The following is a 24243-nucleotide window of genomic DNA, read 5'->3' as shown; positions in this document are numbered from 1 at the left end:
TACATGATACAAATGCGGACTCGTGAAACTAATTATGATCGGACACCTGGAAGGTAACTAGGACTACTTTTAATTCACACGTTCATCAATAGTAATGAACCAATAGTAATTCGCATTGTCCGCAACTTGTAATGAGAAAGATACAATGAGAGAAATACAAAGTAGACGTAGTGAATGAGTTACTCGAAACAATTATGAATCAATACCTCGAGAAAAATATCTGGAAATTGAATAAAGAGTACCTGAAATTATTTTTCGTTATTGTCGATTAATTTTCTAATCCTATAATCATTAAAAAAAAAATTAAAACTTCGTTGAACAAAGTACACCCATTATTTTTGATAATCAACGAGTGCACCCATTATTTTTGATAATCAACAAATATACACATTATTTTTGGTAATCAACAAATACACCCATTATTTTCGATAATCGTCAAATACACCCATTACTTATGATAATCAACAAATACACCCATTATTTTCGATAATTAACAAATACACCCATTACTTTTGATAATCAACAGATACACCCATTATTTTTGATAATCGTCAAATACACCTACTATTTTTGATAATCAACAAATATACCCATTACTTATGATAATCAACAAATGCACCCATTATTTTCGATAATTAACAAATACACCCATTACTTTTGATAATCAACAGATATACCCATTATTTTCGATAATCAACAACTACACCGCTTATTTTTGATAATCGACTGCAATGTCGAACCGTGCAAGTGCATCTTCGGCGAATAGACGACGCAACAAAGGCGTTGTTGAAAAAATGAACGGAATGGTCGTACGAAACGTAAATCGCCGGTGAATTCAAAGTCCGTCTCCGAGCTGAAAGCTGAACCTCGGCGCGCGTGTCCTTAAAGGATTCAATAGACGATGATTCGAAGCTGTTAGTCCAGGGTTGTAAATTGAACGTGCGGACTCTCTCGCCCAAGGTTGCAGATGCTTTCCAGCTTTGCACAAGTAGAATGTGGGCGGGCATTGTCATGCCGTGGTAAGCGTTGTCCGAGTTTGAATGCGACATCAGGCCGACGATAACTCGGCATTAATACGGAGAAACCCGCCGCCTTCGCGGATATAGTACCATAATACTTTAAACGGTGGTACCGCACTTTACACGAGCCCGTTTCATCTTCACGACCCTCCACCACCTCTATCTTTACGCTCTAGCGCGAACATTACGCGTTAATTCGCATACGCGGAGCTGAATTTTTACAATCACCTACGGGGGAAACTTTCTTGTCGAGGTATTTGATGTATGAAACTGTGCTCCTTTCTTAATACGCGCTGAAAGTGAATAAACTGTTAATTGACTTGCAAGAAACTTTTGTGCCGTTGGAACAGTTAAACAGAGATTTCACTCGAGATGAGATTTTACTCAAGCGATATAACGCAGTTCTTTTTTTTCTCTCTCTTCTTCTTCTTGTACGGAATGTTCACAAATTCCTACTGAAAGACACTGCACGCACTTTTTACGCAAAATAAACAATAAGATACATTTAATTCTCGGTGTAGACGGTAGATTGATTCTGTACAAGTTACACGTAAATAGAGACGATTATTCGTGTAGAAAATGCAGAAAACAGTAAAGAGAGAGAATAAGAGAGAGATTTTAAATTTATTTATTGGTTCTTTTATATTGTACGTAAAATACTTTTTAAAGATCGTTGAATGCTAGTGGCTTGTTCGAATGAAATCCGTTACCAGAACTTATTTTTCAATTCTGTTGAATTCTTTATCAATTTTATCAATAAATGCATATCTTACAGTACCCTCTCTACACGGTGACTCACTTCACGCGAAATCTTTATTCTTCAAGAATGAAATTGTTATAATCTAGTAATCGAGAAGCATTTAACAACTTTTGACGTGGAAGTCAATTTATGTATAAACTTTTCGCATCTACTTCGCATCATTTGATTTCAAAGGAAAAACGACAACACACGCAAACATTCTAACGAGTACCTGGAGGTTCGGTAATTAAAAGTTTCAACCGGTTACGTGAAATTTTGTTCTCGTTTGGCAATCTCGCGCACTTGCATTCGTGTCATTTAATTGAAATCGCGTGACTGTACGCGAGAGAAAGCTCGTGTTCGGTTCGGTTTGCAGAACGAAAAAGGCTTGATGAATTTAAACGTGTCTCTAAATATTTTACGATTTTTCTCTCCGATCGATAATAAATATTTCTGATAAAGTACGCTTACGATATTAATTTTAACGATGAAGTTTCGTTAAACTATCATAACGATCTTATATAATTTTATTTTACACTTACGTAGAAAAACTTCGTAATCTTGTATTCCACCATTGAATACCTAATTTAAAAAAACTAGCGATACAATGTCACTTAACGAAACAAATATTTGAAATATATTTATAAAAATTATTTGAACGCGGTAGAGTACTTATGCGTGTACTTAAATTAAATTAAAAACTACTGTTATTTCTCTTTGTAAACCAGACACAGGAGGTATTGGAAAAAGTAAAGACAAATTCTATTTCGGATTATGCGTATAGTTGGGATAAAAAATGTTAGTTGCTCGAGGTTGTTTCCCCCGCAACGAAACACACATGACGCACCACTTTTACGATCACGTCATATACACATTACACATAAATGCTCGGATACCTTCTTCTCTCTTTCGCTTCTTCGAGACAACGAAGTAATAAGTAGAAACGTCAGAATAGTCAGACTGTATAGACAGGACACTCGCTCAATGGCTTTGAGCCACGATTTCTCACGTCGATTATAGTTCTATTCAACAGTAACGTATGAGACATCTTTTGTCAGTTAATAAATAATACGAATGATATAAACGAATGGAAATTATTATTACGACCATTACTCTTACCAAGCAAATCTTTATTTAACTCTTCTAACCATTAAATTTGAGTTTAGAATGGAGTATAATATAATTTATGACTTATATATATATAATATAAAATTGTAAAAGAGGAATCCAGAAGATTATATCCGAATTAAAAATGAATATATTTATACTTATAGAAGTAGAGGTGTTGCGAAAGTTACGTCTGATTAAAAATTAAAATTAAGACTTATAATCTTAATATAGATTTTGTTACGACAAATAATACTTATTATATCTATGAACGAAAATTATGCAGTTTCTGAAGTGAAAAAGGAGGTAGAAGTGTTTGCATCAACAGGAAGAATCTATACTGGAGAAAAAATGCAACACTGTTATAAAATAATTTTCTTGGAATAATCATCGCGTCTCTCTGTATTTAATGCCCATTAACGTCGCGAACAAAATTCTGAGAAGCCCAATACAACCGAAAAAAGTAGTAAAAACAAGTAAAATCAAAAATCAGAAGACACCCACGATTCTGCACTCAAAGTGGTCGAATTGAAAACTCATCTACACACAGATTTATCCGCCATAAATACAGATACGAAACACACCGACGAACTATTAAAAATAATATTCAAGTACCGAGAACGCAATTTTTACGAAACGTACAACGAATCTGACAATTTTTGTCGAGATTGTAACCCAGATGCGGCCGTAAACAGGCATTATATAAAACAAAATTAAGTTATCGGAGAGTGATCGTCGTTGGTTGGATAATGAGGAATAAACAAAGCCTCATAATCGCGTAACACGCTTTCTAATACCAGTGCACGAACATGTACAGGCATCTACGTAGTCTCCTTACACGCTAAAAGTAGGACACGTTTGACTAACGCTTTTAGGATCTAGGTACAAGCGAGTTTATTACATCCTTTACATCGATCATTTTTTTGTTATAGGCAGCTGAGTCACTCTTTCTCGGAAAATGATGCTGCCACTGAATTCCTGCTTAACAACTCTCCTCCAGAAGCAATTAAACTTTTTTTCCTCCACTTCTATAAAATTACCTCGGCGGATCATTATTTTATTATTCTGAAATTAGAAACTATTCCTGGTTTTGATGTAAAACTGCCAAAGTAGTATTGTGTATTAAAATCCGGGTAAAAAATGCAATAAGTCAAAGAACATGTGTTTCGCTGCTTTCACGATCCTAATTATACATATAATTCTGTTTTATTTATTGTTAGTACGGTATACGTTGGTATTAGGAAAAAAAAAGTAATAAATTTTAGATTGTATAAGATTAAGTTGAAAAGTAGCCTCTGACTGCACCTCGCCATTAAGCAAATTGTTCTTGTAAGACTATACAAGATATGTATAAAAATATGTATAAATCGATCAAAAGTAGACTTTAATGATCCCGAAAAAATTGTAACTATTAGTTTGTTCATAGATTAATCGATTATTACTATTTTAAAGAACCCGTGCTGGGAATATTTCTATTTTAAGAAATCACAATAAAGGATTAAGATTTCATCCTCGATCAGAATTGATTCTAAAATCTCAGTGCTAGATTTTGTAAACCTTTTCAAAAGCTTCTTACTTACTACATAGATTAATCGATTATTACTATTTTAAAGAACCCGTGCTGGGAATATTTCTATTTTGAGAAATCACAATGAAGGATTAAGATTTCATCCTCGATCAGAATTGATTCTAAAATCTCAGTGCTAGATTTTGTAAACCTTTTCAAAAGCTTCTTACTTACTACATAGATTAATCGATTATTACTCTTTTAAAGAACCTGTGCTGGGAATATTTCTATTTTAAGAAATCACAATAAAGGATTAAGATTTCATCCTCGATCAGAATTGATTCTAAAATCTCAGTGCTAGATTTTGTAAACCTTTTCAAAAGCTTCTTACAATTAACGCAGTTAACTCGATGTGCCTTTTTAACAGGCCGAAGACTTCTCGCGCAGCATTGTCATCACGTCGCAATTACTCGAACACTACGAATGACAAGAACATGAAACTCGAGCCTCTTATACTACCTCAAGAGTGGGGGAATATAACGCAATATTGGATGACACTTGTACCCTATGCGTTATAGGTCAAGCTGAGTATTGTATTTTTGGACCTAATTACGTAAATGACTGTGTTACCTTCATCCACAATTCTATTCGAATAAAACATGACAAATAAAGCTAACGCGTGGTAATTTAATAGCGATTGTTTACTGTGAAATATTTTTTAATATAATTCAAATTCTAAGTTCCATTCAACAAGTAACGGATAAACAGTTGTTTATCTTTTATTCGTCGTTCGAAATTTGTACCTGGATACAAATTTTGCTCATCTCTACTTTTGTGTAATCTTTGTAGAACTCAATCGCTGTATGCAGAGTTCTCTTAACGAGTTAGAGTCTTCATTTCATCGAAAAAGATTAAACGATTATGTTCAGCGACAAAGTAAATTAATTTCTAAAATACTCCACCAACTGGTCTTTGTTTGGCAATCAGTTGAACTAAAACCTGGACTGGAAAAAAAGAAGGTAAAATGTGAGGGTAAAAATGTATAAAATTGATTTTCAATTGATCGAAATAATTTTACTTATAGATGTATAATAGTATACTTATACTTGTATAAACTACTTGTATTAACTTTTGATTAAAATTAACTCGAACACGATCATATATCGTCTCGTTTTAATTGAAAATACTTGGCTAATATTTTATCGATGTAAAAGAAAAATATAAAAATTATTATTATATATTAGTAGATGACACCTCGCTAGGCGTACATCATCGGTTTCAAGTTTTGGCCCTCGAGCGCATGTAATGCAAGACTCGCCCACCTCGTCTCATCGAGCGGAATACGTGACGCTCGGCCTCGACTCGAGGCAAAAAATATCGATTCCTGAAATAAAATCGCCTACCGTGCTCGTTTAAAATCCCCGAGCGGAGTTGAATTTGTAATTTCTATCGAGGAGTTGATCCTACAGTGAAAAAAATAATACAGTTTAATTCCGAGCGTGGATGTTTGGGGGAAAAAAGAAATGAATATTCCGTAGACAAAAGCTGTGCAGCAACCCAATATCTTCCATGAAGGCAGATCGATCGAATCGATACCGCGAAAGTAAACTTACGAAAGAAAATCCTCGTGCTTGCGTCGATGTTCGGGATACCCCGATGGAAAAGATAATCATGAAATTACCATAAATTAGAAAATCTGTTGTTCGCGTAATTTATGCCAGACGAATTCCTCCTTACGGTCGGGGTTTTCGAGAAAAACAATGCGCTATTAAAAGCGCGTCTTCATAACGACTAGGGCATTACTAATTGCATACATGCTTCTTCTTCAGTGGCCAGCCGTAAAAAACCTTTTAAAGAGAGATCGAATATATAACCTCCCATGAAAATGCAATGAAAACGCTTGATTGAAAATAGCATGCATTAAGATTGAGATCAAAGATGCATAGAAATATTTGAAGTTCAGGTCTGGGTTAGGTTTTCTTTTTAACGAAAACCATACATTATTGAACTCGATTTTCTTTTACACTTCAGCAACGTAGAAATGCATCGTTGCCTTTGATATATTTCTTTCTAACTAATTAAGTTATTTCTTTGCGGCTAATTACGTTACTTCTTTATAACTAATTAAGTTACTTCTTCGTAACCAATCGAGTTACTATCCCTATGGCAATGCCTATGATACTTCTTCAATAAGACACCAACGATATGTTTGATTTTGAATTGATGTATATAAATCTATGCATTATCTTCGAGTGGAAACTGTTCGGATGAAGTATTGTTTTACTATTTGCGATGACTCGAAAATAAAACGCATCTTCCTTCCGCTTCTCATTGAAAGGTAACTTCCGTTTACAGTTCCTGGTCGCGCTACTCATACATGCATACCGTTCACCACAAATTAATGACACAAGTGTGCATACTAAACGAGTTTGGAAAGCAGTAACAGTACTTGTACACTCGTAGACAAATAGCCCCTTGATTTAATATTCCTTCATTGATCTTTCAACAAAAGAATTTTCGGTATACTTCGTGTCAAATACGAAAGACTTTACTCAGGAAATAAACAACTAAAACAGAAACATTAATTCGATGCAACATACGTGTTCAGCATACTATGCAGTCTCTAATTATTTATACTTTATTAACAACTAAAAGAAAACACTAATACTTGATTATTAATTGTTTATTTCATTTCACGATTTTTGTAATAGCTGCATGTACCAAATTTAACTACATGAGAACTGCACTAGATAAAAAATTATCAATATATTCTGGTCACCTTTGATCGACTGAAATAAAACGGAATCGTAAGAAAAAATTTAATTTCTATCTGTTGTATAATACAAGTACTATTGTAAGAAAAGATTGGTAATGTCACCTACTGTTTAAAAAAGGATACGAGTACTATATCTCTGTTTACCAGAGATTACATCATTATTAGTTACATAAAATAATTACTACCTAAAGTGTCGTTATCTTTTTCGTGTAAATACACTTTGGCATAACCTTCTCCGTTAAAATACTTAAAATACTTAATCATTTCTAAGATAATGTGTACAGCAAAAAACTACGAAAGAAAAACAGATAGGTTAAATTATGCGATCATTGCATACGTCAACCGACAGCGAAAGAGTAAGGTTGCTATGCATCAGAAGTGCAACTCGTGTTTATTAAATTTGGACTATGCACCGCGAGTCTAACCGGTCATTAGAAGACAACGAGTTGAGAAATTTATAAACAGTAGTATTTTCAAACAACGATATCGATTACAATATCTCAAAAATATGCAAATATATATTTAAACCATGATTAATATCTTTAAAAATATTAATATAATATATACGACCAAAATATTTATTCAGATACTATGAAATGTAATTTCTGGTATCGATCAATTAGCAATTTAAATATGACGATTAATAATATGATTACGTCGTGTGAAATTTATGATACACATATTTTCCGCAATTAATATTTCAGATCGATTTACTCAATACGTACGTATCAATAATTTTCTATACCGGATAATATAAAATATAAAAAAGTAAAGATCACGTCTACATTGCAAATATAATCACGACTCTAATATTCTTTTTATTTCTCTTATTAATTTAACATTAATGGTATTCACCTTTTTATTACTATACCATTATTTGTATCATTTTAATATCGTTGGTATTAAACGGTGAATGTTTATATAAATAAAATGATTAACTTTTTCGTTAAAACTGCGCAGTAAAAACTTTAGAGATAATGTACATATATCTACACTTTAACGTGAGATTTATATATACTTCGTGTAGCTGCAAATCTATAAACAAAACCATTAGAGCGGTCAGAAATTCCGTAGAAACTTTATGTTCGCATTTATGTATGAACAATTTTAAAGCTTCTTTATCTGAATAGCAAAAATAACTTGTTGAGTGAACACGATACCAAAAATATTAAACAGAAAGGGATATACGCAGTGAATACACAATTTTTTTGTACCAAATAGAAAAAAGTTATCTTTAAAATCCCAAGTTTAATTCGATATATTAAATTAGAATGAAACTTACTGAAAGTTATTTATTCTGTTGAACGTCGTGAAAAAATAATTCAGAAAATTAGTACCGATTAATAGAAGCATCGATACTGGAATGTTTAAGCACCTTTTTCAACAAACGAAATACGCGATTGAAGTTAAAATACTTCGTGAAACATTTTACATCGAAATGTTACAAGTTCAATAAACAACTAGTAAATGAGTAACCAAGAAAATTTTATTCTATTAATTATTTATTAAATAAATTAAAACTTGGACGATGAATATTAGAATATTGTTGATCCGTCATCCCGGCGGTAAATCGGTTTGCGAATTACCAAATTTACCGAGACATCGTGAAGCTGCGATGAAATGTCTTGTCCTACTCTTTGATTACGCGTTCCCGGTTGCTCGTTTTCGGATATACTGCTAATATCGCTCCTAAGAATCGATAAATACTTGTTAACGGGAAAATTTAAAAAAGATAAGATTATACTTTGAATTATTACGTGCTAGTGTAACTGTAAAAAAAAGGAAAAATACAAATTTAATATCAAACTCGAATTAACAGTACAATTCATTCGCCAGTATTTCAAATTAACTTAAAAGTATCGAATAAAATTCAATTGCTCTTTTCGTTTTCAAGTAAATTTAATTGCTTCTTTTTTTTCATATAATCAAAATTTGTAACATCAGAAGTCGCCTAACTAGATCAAAAAGGTTAAACTTGTGCTTGCGAGTCTATTATAAAAAAGTGACCCGACATAAACCGCGCGAATGATTTCGCGCTATTCGTAGTCCCAGAGTAAAATTGTTCATAATTTTCTCTGTAACAAATTTTCTATCGCGTTCCTCTTAGATGGAGAGGAGGTTTCTCTTAGAGACCTCTAGACGACGACGAGCTGTCGACTTTGGAAAACACTGTCGTAGAGAATGAATGAGAAAAACGACAGAACTTTCCCATAACCTGATAGCACGACGTGTTTGTCACATTTGGAGCACAATCCGTGTCACGAGCGTGACTCGATATTATGAGGCAGCGGGTTAACAGACCGGCTAAAAACAAGTACGTTGGTGTCCGCGGACTGTGCAGCAATGCAGCGGGACGCGTCGCGCGTGTCGAGAAAAGGCTCGCAGGACGAGAACTTTTACTTTCCAAAGCGATGAGTAAAACCGTGCGTGACGCGGGTCTCGTACACAAGTCTCTCACACCTTACCGAAGGAAAGAACGCTCCGTAGACGAGGGGAACACCTACGAAACGAACGCGCGAACGCGCTCAAAAATGTTCGACGCACACGCACGCCCACCCGTATAATCACTCGCACAAGATGCGTTCACCTACACGGACTGTTAAGCATATTACCAAGACTGGAATAAAGAGCTCTGCTGTTTAACGATTCCGGAAAGGTGCTTAATGGGAAAGCAGATGTGAATGTAGGGGGAGGAGGTGGTGATGGTGGTGGTGATGATGGTGATGGTAGTGATGGTAGTAGTCATTATGATGGTGATGATAATAGTGGTGATTATGATGGTGATGACAGTAGTGGTGATGGTGGTGGAGATAATAGTGGTGATGGTGGTGGTGATAGTAGTGGTGATAGTACTAGTGATGGTGGTGGTGATAGTAGTGGTGATAGTATAATACTAGTGATGGTGGTGGTGATAGTAGTGGTGATGATGGTGATGATAGTAGTGATGATGATGGTGGTGACAGTAGTGGTGATAATAGTGGTGATGGTGGTGGTGATTATGATGCTGGTGATGATGATGGTGGTCATAGTAGTGGTAAAGATGGTAGTGGTGGTGATGATGGTGGTAGTAATAGTGGTGGTGGTGATGATGGTGGTAGTAATAGTGGTGGTGATGCAGAGAACTATTCTCGTGTATATTGTAGGACTAATTTAGAAGAAACTATTGTCAGTAAAACCTTGATTTTTAGTATGACTTTAAAGTCTCATTATGTCCTTTTATACGCGTGTTATTGTAGCTTTAAATACACGATTGACTGTACAAGTAACAAAAGGAGTCCACCTTCGCAATTCCATACTACACAATATAAATTAAAAATAATAAAATATACCAAACTGTGTCAATGCATAATGAACATTTACATAATTTTCTTTCTTCAAATTCCATACCGACAACTGTTAATTAATTAACGAAAGGATAAGCAAACTTGACATAATTATAAACATACTCCCCGTTGATTCACGATTGACAATCGATCATAAATCAAATAGGCGTGTACGACTAGGTATAGCTCGAAGCTAGACCATTGTTAAGGTACATCGTACGCGTTCGAGCCATAAGAAAATTCTAGTAATATAACACGAATCGTGCAATCTAACGATATCAGTTTCGTAAACCTGTTCAAATCCCGCTTAACCTACGACCTCGCTAATTTTCATTAGCCTCTGCTCAAGATACAACTCAAAACACTTCAACGACTTTTAAAACGCACAGAGCTACCACGATCACGGTAAGTTGTATAGGTTGTGTTCCTGTTGTCGAAATTCGTCGGTACCGGTACCATCGATCGTGATATTTCAGCCAGTTCGGGAACCATTATCTTGGGCAACACGGTGAACTTAATTTTCCATTGAATCTCGATTTCATCTGCGCACAATTCCCAGGATCGCGATCCGTAGAATATTCGTTTCGACCTGGTTGCAGTTCGTAAAATTCTTAGCAGACTTAATTGCGCGGCCTGGAATCACGAGACAGCGGTTAGCTGCTCGTTCTTCTGTAATGGAAATTTTGCGAAGCTTATCGGCACGCCACAGTCGCCCGATACCCGCACACCTCCAACTCGGCCTGTTCTCTACAACTGTACCACACAATCGACCGAACCACCGAATCCATATTCCGTGCCAGGATGCACCTGCCTCCCTGACAAATCGTCAAAGTTATTCCACAGCGAAGCGCGATTTACCCTTTCATTAGAGCTGAGGAATCTGTAACGGAAAAGGAGGTGGACGGAAGGAGAAGCGACCAGGTCGCGTAACCGCAGCTACAGCTTAACAAGAGAAATTTCTCCGTTGCTCGAATTTCTGTCTACATAACGAACGGTGAAAGTACAACTTTTTAATGCACCGTATTGCGCGGGGAAATTTTATCGTTTCGTCACCCCTGACCCTGACGACGTCGCTTCACGATTTATCGTTCCATGGTTTTTGAGAAGGTAATCGTACCCAAAACTGTTAAAAAAGAGACCCCCTTTCCATATTCCAATAGTTACGAGCTTTCTTCGTTATTTTAAGCTGATATACACTGAACAATTCTACATACTGATCAAATGGTATTTAAATTGAATTTCTCGACATTTTCTTACCCTTACCGGAGACCGACTTCTTCTAACGATAATTTTATAAACAAATTCGTGTAATTTTACCGAGTTGAGCTATAAAAATTACAATTTAATTCGTCTCGATGCATCGTAAATGAAAATCGTTTCAATTTTGTCCGCAACTGTTGTTCCATAATTAACTCGCAATAAGGTAATAACAGCGTAAATGTGGCCAACGATACAATATCTCGTAGACTACGTCGATTTTAGTACGTAGATCTTCGATCGGATACAAGATATCGATAACTGTGATTACGTACAAGTGTGAAACAAATGCGAAATACGAACATCAGATGGAGAGAAATATCGGAACATTTTGGATTCTAACAGATAATTATTTCTCCAAGTATCTGGAAAAATTGAGATTTTACAAAACAAATGTTTCAGGCGAAGGTACGCATATTTTTACGTGGAATAGGATCACTAAATAAAAGATATAGGTTTAGAATAATAAATAAAAAAAAAAGATGACTTTGAAATAACCTTGGGGATGTCCATACCTTAAAATATTAATAATACCGTTTAAATTCCCTTTTAAAATTACAAAATAAATGTATCACTTTTTTTTAAATTACTTGACAAGATATTTCGTTGCATCGACTCAAATGGGACACCCTGTATTCGTATAAATGCCCTCTACTAACGACTTCAAACTGTAGAATTTAATATCACTTGTTACAGTTTTTATTGGAAAAGAACCAACTAAGGGTACGACTTGATATAATACTATTTCAAATATTCATCTTTAACAACTATTGTTACCTCACTGTAAGATTACTACGATCAAGTATCGTTTTTCTCTACGAATTACTTTACATTGCTCCCCCACGAGAAAATGATATAAATTAATAGAAAAGATACGTATTATATATCAAGACACATGTACAGTTCCAAATAAGAAAGATTGTATATTATCATAAAACTTCTACGTACATACATTTCACATATAAGTGAATTTTAAATAGTACCTTACGTCCCTCGTACGTTCATGATGAAATTTACTTTCGAATTAGAATTGTATCAAGCACAAACGAATTTGAAGTTTATTTTCCAACTGAAACTCATCAACGAGAAAACAACACGTCTCTGTAACAAAAACGAGAACGATCCTCGACCTTTTCCTATCCGCGAGTACCAACATTTTTTGCGGTACACGTAATGCGCATTCCTCTCTGCAACTGGAGACAAAGAACGTTATAAATAACCAATGAAATTAAATATTTCAATGTGCATTACCTCACATGGACTTTCTCAAATGAGGTGATCGATAGATACAAATGTACTCGTCTACACACGTGTACGAAACGAATGAGTCACGATCAGACGTAACCACTGCTTGGTAGAACGCAGCCTGTAATCAAATAGGATCTCCGTACGAACCAGTGAGCAAGACGCACACTCGTGAAAGTCCGGCACCTCGCGTTACAAGCAGAACTTATTCAGTTACACTCCACCGTCTGAATATAATAAAGCTGGGTGTCTCGATAGAAATTGAATTTGTCCAGTCTGCTGACCGGCTCGCACATCACAGAACAGAAAACCTGGTGAAACGAGTCGCAGCCAGCGCACATCTTTTTCGTTAAGATTGAACACCAACTTTTCAAAAAATTTCTAAAAATTCATATTTCTCTCTAGATAAAATGTTACATTTTTAAGACTTATTTATTTATTACTAAGCAGTAATAAATAGTAGATTTATTTATTATTTTACTATTAGCCAAATTAAGACCAAACACGAAATATTAAGAAAAATGTAATTTCTTAAGTTCTGAATAGAATTTTTCTCGAAACAGTTTTTTTCAAATTGGTGGGTAACTTTTGTCGGAAACTACTTACCTACTTTACTTGAAATTTAAACTGTACATCCGCAATAGTATGTTCTCTATCTGTGAATAGGAATTTTTAAGTTTCTAATGCTTTTTGAGAAAACTACAAACACTGTCTAATTACTAAAAATTTCAATTTTATTCAATGCTAAAGGAACTTCACCGTACGATCAGAACACTCGGATACTATGGTACGAGAATACTCATATTTTCTACACATATTAACATTCTGTTATAAAAATTAGCGGAAATATTGTTCAAAGTATGCACTTTTAATATACATACGAAGAAATATATATTAGACGTTCCGTGCGATCGGAAAAAATTTCTAATTATTAGCCTGTCCCAAAGATGGTGTTACCCTTAACTTTCTATCTCTTCCAACGACAATGATCGCACAATTCTAGGGGAAAAATATACTGCGCGGAAATCGAAGCGCCTATTTTGCACGATAACAACCGAGAAAGTTCGTGCGGGACGTTGTTATTTCTTGCGATCATTATATCCTACCTGCGTCTTCCGAAGGGTTCATCGTAACTTCGGAGTTACCTAGCTTTTACATGGGGTATCCAGCCTCGAACGCTTCTACGACTTCTTCCTTATTGCAGTCGGAAGCGTGTTAATTATGGTTTGTATTTTTATTGCACGCCAAACGATTGATTCGATCCGTTAAGGAGCAGCTCGTAGTTCACAAGATTGTAAATCACAGAACCGAGCGAGAAAATGTGGAAACTATGAAAATCGATTGGCTCGGCTTCTTAACGCGGCGAAACAGTAATGGAATAGATGAAACATTTCCTTTGAGAAACGATCTCGACAAATCATATCACTCCGCACGAATAAGAGCAACCTTTCTGTTAATCTTCTAACGCTGGTTCAAGCCTGATTAAAGAACAGTGAATATAGAATAACACGTTGAAAAATTATTCAATTTTTTTTTTAATATTCTAGCAAAATTAGAAAAAGACTTCCTGCGATAAGGTTTGAAGATTTTTTATTCTAGTTTAACTCTGAGAACAAGTTTGTAGTTCGTTATAGTTTCGTTTATGTCTAAACTAAGGAAGAATAAATGTAGAACCCAACAGATCTCAAGAAACTATTATTTTCCAAAGTTTTAAATTTAAATCTGATATCCACCACTTAATTTCTGATCATTTGTCTCATTAAATTTAAGTTTGTTCAGTTGTTTGTTTAGGAGAAGATAGTTTTATCTGAATGTAAAACTATTTAAATGAAATAAGAATGTTTTACTTATTTTGTATCATTTCACACGTTTAGCAAGCTTGCCCCAAAGGGTTAAGTTATTCTTTCATCTGAACGCGATCGAAAGAATGATCTCACGTCAGAAGCTTGCACATCGTATCTTTAAATAGTTCTTTCACCTAAACGACACCTTTACGACGAAATCGAAGAAATACATAATCACTTGACAGTCTTCTCAATACGTAATTCTCCCACCACGACTATCATACAATCTTTAAGCAACTCATCGACCGACGATCGGTCACACCAGTTGCTCGATATGCATTTCTCATTCGAATCTTTTTTCTTAATTGCATCGTCGAAGATCCGTCATTCGGTTCGAGAAACGAGTCAAAGCTACAGTCAAATCGCTTAGAAACGAGAAGTGAATTTTCCCCTTTCTTTGTCTTCGCATCTACTCTTACGTTTGTAACTCCTTCCACTCTGATGCCATTCTTCACCTCGCCACGTGATACTTTCACGTCATTCGGCACGTGCTGTATAACGCACACTTCAACGTATTCGATTGTTGTGCGGTTGTTTGGTACCGAGAATGTCGTAAATTCCAGTGATCATTTTTCTGTAGATTCTTATTGGGAATTTACACGTTACCGAAAACTCTCGAAATGAAATATATATTCTCTACTTTTGTTTAGTGTTTGAAATTCACTTGGAAGCTTATGATTCGTACCTCTAGTAATATTGCGGTACTCGAAAATCTTTTCTCCATTTCCTAACTAGTATGAGCAAAGAACTTTGTTTGTAGAATAATATCGAGAATGATCTATACTTTAGTAACGATTTAAGTTTAACAATTCTAAACTTAATTTCTCGGTGTTAACAAAATTTTTGTTACACCGAGTTTGCACGAAATAATTGAAGAGTGATATACTTGAATCGTTGTTCGCGAACTTTCTAAACTTCTATACCTCTGTCGAAAATGAAAAATGGATTTCGTCTGTACCTTCGTTAAAACGAAGATTTCTAACTCAATAAGTAATGACGGAAATTACGTAAATATTGATTTCGAAGCTACATCGAAGGATTACGTGTGAATTTATGGAGTAAGATTCGCGGTGCTCAGAGCTCCGACTGTAACTTTTATTCCAATCAAAGAAATTTGCGTCAGAGACGAACAATTGCGGCGCAAATTCTCAATCGTCTGTGTCACTCGGACCAATAAGGGTAAAGACGATTAACCGGTCGAAACTGTTTCCGACGGCGTCACCGAGAGTGTCGCCGACGTTGGACGAATGTAAACCAACCGCAATAACGATACCGTTATCGATTTTTAGCGCGGTTAGCATGCGAGTGAGTTTATCGAACGGAGCCACACGATGCGCTGCAATCTTCTACTCGCCCACCGTGTAAGGGTGGGTCCAGACTTGAGTCGCTCGTCGAGATACCTAAAGCCACACTTTTCCTTGAGAAACACACCTGCTGCGGATTTTTATCAGTACATGGGTGGAACGATACATGTGTATCGATGTATAATTATTTGGAACGATATGTGTGTATCGATGTATAATTATTTGGAACGATATGTGTGTATCGATGTATAATTATTTGGAAGGATATGTGTGTATCGATGTATAATTATTTGGAAGGATATGTGTGTATCGATGTGTAATTTTTTGGAACGATATATGTATATCTATATGTAATTATTTGGAACGATATATGTGTATCGATATATAATTTTTTGGAACGATATATGTGTATCGATGTATAATTTTTTGAAACGATATATGTGTATCGATGTATAATTTTTTGGAACGATATATGTGTATCGATATATAATTTTTTGGAACGATACGTGTATCGATATATAATTATTTGAAACGATATATGTGTATCGATATGTAATTATTTGGAACGATATAATGTAGAGTAATTTGTAGAGAAAAACGATACTTGATCATAATAATCTTACAACAAGATAACAATAGTTATTAAAATCGATTGAGAAACAATATTTCGTTCTAATTGTCTAGTTGGACGTAATATCGTACTGTTAAAAGCACCTTAATGCGGTTTAAATAATAATGATAATTCGCCCAAACGTTCAGACTGGATCGATTCGATGTAAATTTTTGCACGTAGCACAAAAGGAATGACACGCACATATAATCGGTTCCAAAGTATCTTGTTATTGAAGTTATAACGTATCAAAACCTATACGATCGAGAAGAAATCGAATGTATTGAAGAAAATGAATTCATTGCAAATATAGTCGTTTGCAAGTAAATATGTTTCATCAGCGTATAAAAGATTCCTAAGTGTTACCTTAAACATTAACTTTTTAGCATTCAAATTAAATTAATTTTGCAGCATGACAGCGGTATTCAATGGAATGAAATTTAACATTTAAAAAATTAACATAACAATTGGCAACGATATCCCTTAACCTTTTTAATTAAAAAAAAAAATTCCGAATAACTTGTACATCTTTGAGAATACTGATAACTAAAGTGGTTTTAGTTATTCAAGCTTCATATTTTAAATAAATATATAATATCTAACGTTTGAATAACCAAGAATTCATTTCACCTTTTTTTCTACACAAAACTTGACTCTTTTATTTTATTTTGGTTTATCAATAATGCTCTATATTAATCTCTTAACGCTTAACTTAGTAAAGTCTGTCTATTCGGATGTCATTTAGTAAGCATGCAACTTTTTATTCGTTGAATGTATTAAAACGAATTGAACGACACATCGCGTAAGAAATAAATTAGAGCAGTCGCTTTCGATGAAAGATTAACACGGATAAGCGGGGGTGTGGCTTTAGAAGGCTCGGCTCAAGTCTGGACGCACCCTGTCTCGCAACAGTTGTACATTTGATATCTCTGCGTCGTGTTGCGGTTTCGAAGTGTGCTATGTACGCGCGCACGAAAACTGGAGCAAAACAAGAAAATACTACGTGTGCAACGCCTGACCGCAAGTATTAAGTTGAGTAATAAGTTCGTACCGATTTTCAGAATGCACGTGCAAGAAAACCAGATATTTGGAACGATTTACATGCGTCGATCGGAGGACCACCCCGAAACTCGAACTTGCAAAAAAAGCTTTCTCAAACGGAACGTATACAAGCAAATACGTGGAGATATGTATCTACGATAATTGTAAGATCCAATGTCGACCTTCGCATACTTCTTCAACCCCAAAAAGACAATAGGAGGTACACTACAATAAGTCATTAATATTGTCAATTTTTACAATAGCGATAAAGATTTGGTATCGTTGACTTGCAATAGATATTCTTCACCTTACTATTGGTTTTCAAGACTATTAAAAAGAAACAGAAACATCAAGAACGACAAAATGAAGATTTACAGTAAGGAATTAAATATAAGAGTAAAAGAGATTCTCCTTTCAGAAACGAGTTTTCTAAAATGGTGTATTTCACCTAAAAGCTTTTAAAAACACTTTCTGTTTAAAGAGTTAAATTAATTGTAGAAAATAATTCACGATATACGGTGCGAGATTGTGCTACGATATTGAACATTTCGTTAAAAACTTAGATTTAAGTTTCCTTGGATTTAAAGAAGATTTTCCTGTAAACAGAATCCTTTGACTGATCGTTTCTAAAATAGAAAATCTCGAATAATTAATACAGAAGAATAATCTTCAAATCGAAATGAGCGAAAAAAGCAAATTGTACTTCATTGTCTGCTCTGTATCATTTTAACATTATAACGAAAATTGTTGCGACGAATTATAATACCTCATCTGTGCTCATCGAATTTTCTTTCAACAAACTTGTATTTCTTGCGTTCAGAAAAATCTAAAGATCGTTCGAGATATCTAAACCGCACAAGTAAAACTTTCTCTTTGATCATTCGTTTCATTATCAACAACTTCGACGAAACGATATACTTCCAGAAAGATTGATCGCGCAAATCAAGTTTATCATTTTTTGCAGTCTTAGACTCTAATATTACGATTACCAACGTTTCAAATATTTTTCGTCCTTGATAAATGCTACGTATCGTGAGTTACGGATAATAATTCGAATCGTGGTATAATTTTTTAGTTGAAAAAACGCTTACCCGACTGTACTCGATTCAAATCCATTTTCATTGCGTACCATGCCCTCGATATAGTGACCTTCCTCGTTATTAATATAGACCAAAGGGATGATTCGATGCTCTTGAATGCTAAACCTTTCCGCTTGCATTCTAAAGGATATAATTATTGTAGTCTCTGATACGAACCATTTATAGTTCGTTGACTCTTTGAAAATAATGACCATAATTGAGTAGTGGTCGTAAGATTAAATCACCGATGTTAGAACGAAGCGACATCTTTTATCAAAAGAATAAGGAACAAGCTGTTCAACCTTCTGTAATAGAATTTTTTATTAATTCCGCACAACACTCCCGTATTGGTCTTTCATTAGATAATTGTCCTATGCTATCAATTTGAGAATATTAACTCACTTGTATGTTATATCTCCTGTTAAAAATATTAAAAAGTACTCAAAACAACGAAACATTCAAATTAATTTCTTCGTCACGAAATACCATATGTGACCGCTCTATAAAATTATTATTAAAATAGATATTTGTAACTTAAATTGAAGGAAGAATTTGTAAGAAAGGAATTTTCTTCCAAATACTATTCGTATATTTAATTCACTGTTAAATTAGCTACTAAAAATACTATTTGTTGGAACATTCACTGTTTGAAATAATTCATATCTATTCTGCTTCAAATATCTACTTCCACTGACTTCGTTCGTGTGATACAGTTAGAAGAGTACGAACGCAATTCAATTTACCCTAAAGGCAGAGACAAAGCTTCCGCAAATTCTAAAATGTTCCCCGTGACAATGGTGTTACGATTCAATATATCCAGAAATGTCCTATCCGACGTCATCACTTCAGCGGTGTTTACGGAATTCGAAATCATCCGAGCAGGTTCAGTTACGGTTAACGTTGAAGTTGTCGCGTTCATAATACGACTTCCACTTTGATCTTCGGCTGCAAGGAAACCTGGCTAAATCACGTGACTCACGAATCGAAAAATGTAACACGATTGGATCGTTGACCCGTTCGTGAGAAAAATAGACATAAAAATCTGTATTATTATATTCTCCTCTCTTGTTAAAAAAAAATGTTATTCCAAGTGAAAGTGGATTTACACACTGATAATTATTCCAATTAAAAAATGAAAACAATGTGGTGCATCGTTCAAGACGAAGGAAAACTTCTGTTGATTATACGAGCAAAAACGATTCCATTAAGTAAAGATAAAATTAACACGCATGAAAAAAAAGCGGCATGCTTCACCAAACCAAGTGCAAGAAACACAAAAACGTATATAGAGGACAATATAAGAGAAAACTTTGAACAACTATTAACGAACATAAATATATTACGAACAGTGGCAATTCCACTGTAATTAAAGAACAGTGTACAATAAATGAAAATAGGCTGAGAAATTATTACGATGACGGGCTTAGAAATGGTTTTTCCAAAAACACAGAAAGATATCACACAAGTGATACAAATACGAGTAAATGCGATTAAAAAAAAAAAACAAAACAATTTCTATAACGACATGAACTTCAAAATTATTGATATTGCAAGTTAGTTTTCCTGATCTATCGATCGGTCGAAAAGAAACTGAAAATTGCTTTAAAATTTGTATTTTTTCCTGTACTTTTCGAAAACCACTTCGTACTGTTTGAAAAATGTCGATAAAACATAAATAAAAGACAAGCACGAGTAATAGTAAGCATGAGTAATACTATGCGTCATTTAATTCGGATATTTTAATTGGAGGATCGATAAGCCCGCATAATCCAAACCTTATGATCACCCTCATAATCAACGATTCAAAGTACATATATTACCGTTCGCATATGTGGAGGTTGAAGGTCCTTCAGAACCGCTTGTCGTGAAATAAATCGAAGGGTCACAGCCAGTGTCGTGCCACCCCGTTTCGACCACATGGTTCTCAGCCCAGTCAACCGAATCCCCATTTTCTGATATACCCCGTCCATTGATCGTGGACACTGACGAATAACATTTCGTCATCAATTTCGTACGAACATACACGAACTGTGGCTTACACTTCAAACGGTCCGCCAACTATGTCTTTCTATCGTTGTTTATCAAATATAACGTGAGTCATATCTGTAGCACACTTTTGCAATGAGTATCAAAATACTTCGTTCACACTGGTGCACGTTTCAGTGTAAAAAATTTGACGCAAAATTTGATGAAACATCAATGAAAAAAATATGTCTAATTTAAGAATGCATTTAAATATTCATATTGGATATTCCCTATACGAATGACATTACAGTGTAATGTCGTTAATTGAAAATAATTCAGGAATATTTTACCGATATTAATCAATTATTTCGAATCGGTGGATCGGAACGGAAACATTTTGGTATTTAAAGGGCACGTGGGATAAAAAAGAATTTAATAAAAATTTGAACGTTCGTAAAATAAAATACTACTTTGTCGCATAAGAAATATAATGTAAAACATTACCATTCGATATATAAAATAGAAAAAAACTAACGTGAAAAATATTTTCGTTATATACTCAATTTAGAATTTCTGTGCACGGAGAAAGAATCTGTTAAAATTTAATAAAAGTCGTACTTTCGAGTGTGTATACTGAAATTCCTGGCTGCATTAATCATAAAAATTTACCGCTAGAGGCTTCCGGAACCGCACGGTTTATGCTCTCCGTGATTTCGACGATTTCAGAAGGACATGTGTTCATATTCTTCTGGGTTCTAAACTTTCCATCGGTTTTCAATCTCATTAAACGTTTCAACACCCAAGCCATATTCAGAATCTTCGATTTAATCTGTTCGTTAGAAACACTGAAGCAAGATTCGTTCGAAAAGAAAACATAATTTCACTTACATCGTTAAATAAGTACAATACTTCCTATTTTTCTAGATGCAATAAAATCGTCTCGTTTATTCAACGAAAATCTTCGCACAAGAACGATACTTATCGTATACAAAATGAAATTCCATACGCTAATAAAAATAAAAATTTATCTATTTGCAGCTATACCTTTGTGAAAACATCACCAATGGAATGAAATTCCAAATTAATATGAGTCTAAACTTGTTCTTATTCGAACTATTTTTACTTATATATAATTGAACATTATTTCAGCAATAATCTAAATAACGTATACGTAATTCAAAATACTCCGAATTGTACTTCTTTTCCCCTGATAAACCTTGCCAAATCCATTTAAAATACTCTCGTGAAAAATATAATGAAAGATGTAAAAATTGAAATTTTCATTAATCATAAATAATCTTACACGTAATAATAATTCGATCTTTTGTTAACGGTACGAGTAATACAAGGCTCACTCGTTACTCCAAATCCATTTAAAATACTCTCGTGGAAAATATAATGAAAGATGTAAAAATTGAAATTTTCATTAATCATAAATAATCTCGCGCGTAATAATAATTCGGTCTTTTGTTGGTGGTGCGAATAATACGAGGCTCACTCGTTACTCCAAATCCATTTAAAATACTCTCGTGGAAAATATAATGAAAGATATAAAAATTGAAATTTTCATTAATCATAATAATCTCGCGCGTAATAATAATTCGGTCTTTTGTTGGTGGTGCGAGTAATACGAGGCTCGCTCGTTACCGCTCTGTCTTGCTCACTTTTATTATACTTCGTTTACTCTCTTGGTCGATCGGCACATGCGAACCATGGCCTCAGTCCAAGATGAAAAGGTCGATGCCTCGAAAAAAATCGTTACCTTACGCGAAGATATAAAAACGAATGGAGCTAATTTCGGTTACGTACACACGGGTGTTACTGTAGATACGTTAAAGAAATGTTTAAAAGAATGTTATCTACTGGAAACGGAACACAGTTGTGCAAACTTGTGTGTATCTCGGAAACTATTAGTTCCGTGATATATACTCTAACGCTTTTATTCACAAAAGTCGTTACTCTATCGCATTCCGCTATAAATACTGAACATTTCATTTATAAAAATGAAATTGACCTACGAAGCAACTATATCCGCCGCAAGATCTCCGAACGAAACTCTATCTCGAGTTTCTTCGTATTTCTTCAAGTTTCGAATGTATATGTGTGTAATTCAATCGATGAAATTATACGAAACGATTGTTTTATAAATAATGTCGTTGCTGGCTCTCGCATTAAATGAATAAAAGCACTCTGTTTGTACTTTGTGTATGTATGAATTTTCCATTGTGAATAAAAGAATGTTCTTCCTTTGTTCGGCCGATGGCTTTGATTCGAAAATAAATTGAAAAATGAGAATCAGCGAGAATTTATTCGGATCAATGTTCAATCTACGAACACAAAGAGTAGAATATAATAAAAAACGTCATTCAAATTATGTTCGAAATGTATAGTAAACGTATTTAATTTTCCATAAAGTGCTGATAATCCTTGGAAAAATATTTAATTGATAAAAATTTTAATGTTTCAAGAATTTTAACTGATCGACAATTATCAACTGATTGCAATTGAATATAACCTTAGCCAATTACGACCATAAAATTGTGCGAAATAAAAACCACGTGTTATTATTGATAATTGGACGGCTATATGTAGCTGTTTAGTTTCCTTAATGCTGAGAATAATAATTTATTAATTGCAACAGCTATCTATTAAACCTTGAATATTTATTTTACTGCGAGAAAGAATCAAACCGTTCACTTATCTATGAATTGCGATTAAAAGTGATCGATACATCAAACATCGAACACCAATTTCGAAAGTAACATTATTTACGAGACAATTTGATACGACAAACTGATTATTAATTAAAAAAAAGTAACGCGTTTGAAATATTTTCTGGAGTTGAAGAAAAATATTGAAGTTCCTCTTTTTTACTTTCATAAAGCGCCACGTAGAACCGTAAAACTAACCTTCTTAGCTACGTTACTCGTAACAGACAGTTTTAAACTCTTAGTGTCCGTATCAACGGAAGCTCGCGAGTTTAATTCTTCCGTGCTTTCCGAGCCATTGCTTTCTGATGATGATCCATCATTATTCATCGCCCCGTTCAGAATATTCTCAAAGGGTACGCGAAATGTAGGCGTAGGCCTTCTGGGTTACTTGTCAATTTTCACATCGTGAGATTTGACATTTTCATTGTTTTCCTTCGCTCGCGTTACTAACTGACGTTCAAACGAATAACATTAACTTTTACAGCATAAAAAAGAATGACAGTTATCGATACACTTTAAACAATGAATAATCACAAACGGAATCGTGGCAAATCAAATTGCATATTTGCATCGGCAAAAATATTATATATACATATATACGACGTTGCTTCTGTTCAAAGTTCGTAGAATTATAACAACGTACGCTAAACGAGCATTTACGATATTTTTACATTAAGAACATAAAATTCAAGGAATTGAATTAAATCATCCATGAT

The 24243-nt window shown here is 34.4% G+C and overlaps 2 protein-coding genes across 2 annotated transcripts in view; both read right to left on the bottom strand.

The window, feature by feature from the left end:
* Jvl (javelin-like) overlaps window positions 1-24243 on the bottom strand; it is a 140894-nt gene that overhangs the window by 115863 nt on the left and 788 nt on the right. The window lies entirely within an intron of this gene.
* On the bottom strand, window positions 8684-23854 carry LOC143149401 (uncharacterized). Its single transcript, XM_076316740.1, has 7 exons — window positions 23726-23854; window positions 21519-21645; window positions 20672-20833; window positions 19595-19796; window positions 19154-19227; window positions 18864-19047; window positions 8684-8837 (listed from the first exon to the last, which is right to left on the bottom strand). Exons 1-7 carry the CDS (start codon window positions 23852-23854, stop codon window positions 8684-8686), a joined length of 1032 nt encoding a protein of 343 aa, XP_076172855.1.

Source organism: Ptiloglossa arizonensis, chromosome 7 (genome assembly GCF_051014685.1).
Source record: "Ptiloglossa arizonensis isolate GNS036 chromosome 7, iyPtiAriz1_principal, whole genome shotgun sequence".
NCBI classification, from domain to species: Eukaryota; Metazoa; Arthropoda; class Insecta; order Hymenoptera; family Colletidae; genus Ptiloglossa; species Ptiloglossa arizonensis.
Note: the sequence above shows the minus strand (reverse complement) of the source record. Positions and strands in the feature narration are given on the sequence as shown.